The sequence below is a fragment of the Oncorhynchus kisutch genome, linkage group LG6 (genome assembly GCF_002021735.2).
Source record: "Oncorhynchus kisutch isolate 150728-3 linkage group LG6, Okis_V2, whole genome shotgun sequence".
Lineage (NCBI taxonomy): Eukaryota > Metazoa > Chordata > Actinopteri > Salmoniformes > Salmonidae > Oncorhynchus > Oncorhynchus kisutch.
The window spans coordinates 10,751,314-10,756,313 of NC_034179.2; the positions used below are offsets into that span (position 1 = coordinate 10,751,314).

The 5,000-nt window shown below is 44.7% G+C and overlaps 1 protein-coding gene across 1 annotated transcript in view; it reads left to right on the forward strand.

Moving 5' to 3' along the window:
• Window positions 1–5,000, forward strand: part of shc3 (SHC (Src homology 2 domain containing) transforming protein 3) — a 67,622-nt gene that overhangs the window by 41,940 nt on the left and 20,682 nt on the right. Inside the window, exons 3-5 of the mRNA XM_031826154.1 lie at window positions 2,120–2,183; window positions 4,364–4,483; window positions 4,609–4,674. Coding sequence (XP_031682014.1) covers window positions 2,120–2,183; window positions 4,364–4,483; window positions 4,609–4,674 — 250 coding nt within the window. The remainder of the gene's footprint in view (window positions 1–2,119; window positions 2,184–4,363; window positions 4,484–4,608; window positions 4,675–5,000) is intronic.

Below are 5,000 nucleotides of genomic sequence, written 5' to 3' on the forward strand. Positions count from 1 at the left end.
AAGAGAGAGAGAGAGAGAGAGAGAGAGAGAGAGGGAGTGGGAGAGATGGAGAGGGGGAGGGAGAAAGGTAGAGAGAGAGTCAACTTTTGGTATACTATAAATAGACTCCCTATTCTATAATAATTGAGGGCATGTATTTAAAGACGGTGATAAAAATAAATAAACACATTTCAATAAAGACATTACAAATAAACACATTTCTCTCTCATCACCACCAAAGCTACTGCTATAAATGTACTGTAGCATAACCCTGTTCTTTAGTTTCTTATTGTATTATTAGGTGCATTATCATCATACCAGTCTAGAATCTAGAAGGAAGCTGTCTTCAAACAGAGGGCCAGGATTCAAACACGTATTTCCCTTGTCTCTATCTGTTGTAAAAGAATGCAGGTAGCCTAGCGGTTAGGAGTGTTGGGCCAGTAACCTAAATCTGTCGATGTGCCGTTGAGCAAGGCACTTAACCCTCATTGCTCCTGTATGTCAGTGTCTGCTAAATGATTAAAATGTGAAATGCTACCGTTTGTTAACCGGCTGTCCTCTAGGTCCTCCAGAATCCATAGACATACAGTGCCTTCGGGAAGTATTCAGACCCCTTGACTTTTTCCACATTTTGTGACGTTACAGCCTTGTACTAAAATGGATTAAATAAAACACATTCTTCAGCAGTCTACACACAAAACCACATAATGACAAAGTGAAAACAGGTTTTTAGACATTTTAGCAAATGTATTACAAATAAAACAGAAATAGCTTATTTACATAAGTATTCAGACCCTTTGCTATGGAACTCGAAATTGAGCTCAGGTGCATCCTGTTTCCATCGAACATTCTTGAGATGTTTCTACAACTTGATTGGAGTCCACCTGTGGTAAATTTCATTGATGGGACATGATAACACTCTAGAATCTAGGAGGAAGCTGTCTCATAGCAGAGGGCCAGGATTCAAATACATATTTCCCTTGTCTCTATCTGTTGTAGAAGAATGCAGGTGGTCTAGCGGTTAGGAGTGTTGGGCCGGAAAGGCCTTGGTCAGGGAGGTGACCAAGAACGCGATGGTCACTCTGACAGAGATCCAGATTTCCTCTGTGGAGATGGGAGAACCTTCCAGAAGGACAACCAACTCTGCAGCACTCCACCAATCAGGCCTTTATGGTAGAGTGGCCAGACGGAAGCTACTCCTCAGTAAAAGGCACATGACATCCCACTTGGAGTTTGCCAAAAGCCACCTAAAGGACTTTCAGACCATGAGAACCAAGATTATCTGGTCTGATGAAACAAAGATTGAACTCTTTGGCCTAAATGCCAAGTGTCACGTCTAGAAGAAACCTGGCACTATGCCTACGGTGAAGCATGGTGGTGGCAGCATCATGCAGGGGAATGTTTTTCAGCAGCAGGGCCTGGGAGACTATTCAGGATCGAGGGAAAGATGAACGGAGCAAAGTACAACGAGATCCTTGAGGAAAACCTGCTCAGGACCTCAGACTGGGGCGAGGGTTCATCCTCCAACAGGACAACGACCCAACGACCCTAAGCACACTCTCTCTGGAGAGAACTGAAAATAGCTGTGCAGCAACGTTCCTCATCCAACCTGACAGAAGATCTAGAGAAATGAATAGGACAACCTCCCAAAATACAGGTGTGCCAAGCTTGTAGCGTCATAGCTATGAAGACTCGAGGCTGTCGTCGCTGCGAAAGGTGCTTCTACAAAGTACTGAGTATTTTTTTATATATATATTTTTTACCTTTATTTAACTAGTCAAGTCAGTTAGGAACAAATTCTTATTTTACAATGACGGCCTACCCCGGCCAAACCCTCCCCTAACCCGGGTGACGCTGGGCCAATTGTGTGCCGCCCTATGGGACTCCCGATCACAGCCGGGTGTGATACAGCCCGGGATCGAACCAGGGTAGTGACGCCTCTAGCACTGAGATGTATTGCCTTAGACAGCTACGCCACCTAGGAGCGAAGGGTTTGAATACTTATGTAAGACACTGTATTTCTCTTGCATCTATAAGACTGATGATTGCTAAGCTTACCCGTTGTTTAACCAGCTCTATTTTCTGTGGCATGGAAGAGTCAACATCCTGTCCTTGTGTCCTTCTATCTCTCTACCACCAGAGAGGCCATCAGCTTGGTGTGTGAGGCAGTCCCGGGGGCCAAAGGAGCGCTGCGGAAGAGAAAGGTACCCTCTAACTTACTCCCCATATCTGGGGAAGGGAGGGAGAGAGCGAGAGAGTGAGAAAGAGATTGAGAGGGAGTGTGTGTGTGTGTGTGTGAGAGAGAGAGAGAGAGAGAGAGAGAGAGAGAGAGAGAGAGAGAGAGAGAGAAGAGGGGAAGGGATGGGGGTGTGGGACTGTGTTCTCTGTGTGCGTGGGCATAGATCCAGCCCACGATGCACAGTGAGCTGTTCAGCTATGGTCAGCTCTGCTCAGTGACTCATGTAGAGTAGAATATCACTAATCAGGAGGCTGAGCTGGAGATGGGGAGCCATGCAATGTGTCTGTGTCCTCGTAGTGTGGGGTGTTGATCCATGCCATGTGTTTGACCTGAAGATGGAGAGCCATTCTATGTGTTACTGTGTGGATCCGTGTTTCTGTCTTAGAGAAGCTTGCCCTCATACTATGGGGTGTGTGTGTGTGTGGGTGTGTGTGTGTGGGGGGGGAGGGGGGGGGGGATATGGGGAGCCATGCTAGCTAGCTATGTGCCTGAGAGGAGCATGTCCTCTTGCAATGCAATTAATCAGAGCAATATTCAGGTTGGATTCCATGCTAGCCTTTCCAATGTAGCCTTTCCAACACAATATCACAACTGGCTCTGCCTGAAATAATATAATAATATAACAATCTGATGCCCTTAAACTGTAGACCAGTGGTCACCAACAGGTTGTCGATCTCCAAGACATTTCTAGTCGATCGCCAAACATTTCTGTAAAAAAACAACAACGACAAAGCCTTGTGTTCCTATAGTTTTATTAGTCTCGGGCTGTTGGTGGTAGGTGCAGCCAATTCAGCTGCCCTGCGCGCCGGGTAGGCAAACTGTTGCCATTTCTTATGTCTGAAGGTACAAACCCTGCCTTTCCGGTGGGCATGGAGAGGAAATCAAGTGCACTACGCCATCTCTGGCCTATCAGATGCTCAGATGACCGAGTCTGCAGTAAAGTAGCAGGCATACAAGAAAGCTAAGGCAAAATTGATACTGTGAGATTTCTAAATGTTTAAATCAATGAATAGAGAGAGACTGTCAACGAATACAGCAAATAGCTGCTGTTTTTCATGAGTGAATTCATGTTGAAGTTTTTACTCAGCACTGTCAACACTTTGTTTTCAACAGTTTTTTAACCCATAAAATGAGCGTTCTTCCTATTTCCACTCAGCTCTACAACAACCAGTGCATCAGCAATGAATGAGTAGGAAAGTGTATCTATAGACTTGCGTTGTTGTTATTATTAGCGGCTTGGGTCTTTTTTTAATATCGAGGAATATTTCAGAATATTTCAGACTTTTTAGACTGACCCTCAGTCTGCTGCTCTCTCCCTCCGCTGAGACTGACCCTCAGTCTGCTGCTCTCTCCCTCCGTTGAGACTGACCCTCAGTCTGCTGCTCTCTCCCCCCCGCTGAGACTGACCCTCAGTCTGCTGCTCTCTCCCTCCGCTGAGACTGACCCTCAGTCTGCTGCTCTCTCCCTCCTCTGAGACTGACCCCCAGTCTGCTGCTCTCTCCCTCTGCTGAGACGGACCCTCAGTCTGCTGCTCTCTCCCCCCGCTGAGACGGACCCTCAGTCTGCTGCTCTCCCCCCCGCTGAGACAGACCCTCAGTCTGCGGCTCTCTCCCCCCACTGAGACTGCCCATCAGATGCAGGCACCATCAGCCCAGTAAAATAAAAAGCTAATTATTTAAATGTGTGCTCACACAGCTGCGCCTCACAACAATGGATCTATTACCGGTATGATCATATAGCCTACCTCAAATTTTGAAATATATTTATTTTTAAATGTCCCGAACAACAATGCATTCAGTGGAATTCAGGCAAAGCCAGTATGGTGATAATGTATTGGCCTATAGCTTACTGAACAAACTTCATTGCTACAGTACTGTTTTTAATTGGTTAATGTTGCATGGGCTTACATTGTTTAAGTCATAGTAATAAAAACCAGTGGTAGATCTCAACATGCATTTTGACTCAGAAAGTGATCTTGACTCAGAAAAGGTTGGTGACTACTGCTGTAGACTATCAGAGTATAGCAGCTGCTTCAGTGTCCCGGCACTTTGGGTTTCTGAATAAAATAATATAATATTTATATTATTATTGCTCTATTTGTGATGTACAACTCATCTCCTACCTGCCTCTCTTCTCTCCCCCCAGCCTCCATCTAAAGCCCTGTCCAGCATCTTGGGGAAGAGTAACCTTCAGTTTGCTGGGATGAGCATCAATTTGAATATCTCCACCAGCAGCCTCAACCTGATGACCCCAGACTCCAAACAGGTCAGTTTTTTACAAACAATGTAAAGTTCCCTTTCGTGAAGCAAATATCTTTCTGTAAGAGATGTCAAGAACAGTTAGGCTACAGTGTTATTTGATTTCCTGATCAATGTGTGTGCCTCTGCCAGATCATAGCCAATCATCATATGCAGTCCATTTCCTTTGCATCAGGAGGAGATCCAGTGAGTGATCCAGTAAGAACCATTTTTTTTTATTTGAACCTTTATTTAACCTTTATTTAACTAGGCAAGTCAGTTAAGAACAAATTCTTATTTACAATGGGAGAGAGCTTATGGGAAATGTGGTTCACAAACACAAGCGGAAAAACAGAAAGATTTATGGAGCCATGTTTTATCTGTTGAATGAATCTGACTGTAGATTATGGCTATAGACAATCATGAGACTCATCCAAGTCTCTAATATGGGCAGATCGTTGTTTATTTTTTATATTTAACTAGGCAAGTCAGATAAGAACAAATTCTTATTTACAGTGATGGGCCTACCGGGGAACAGTGTGTTA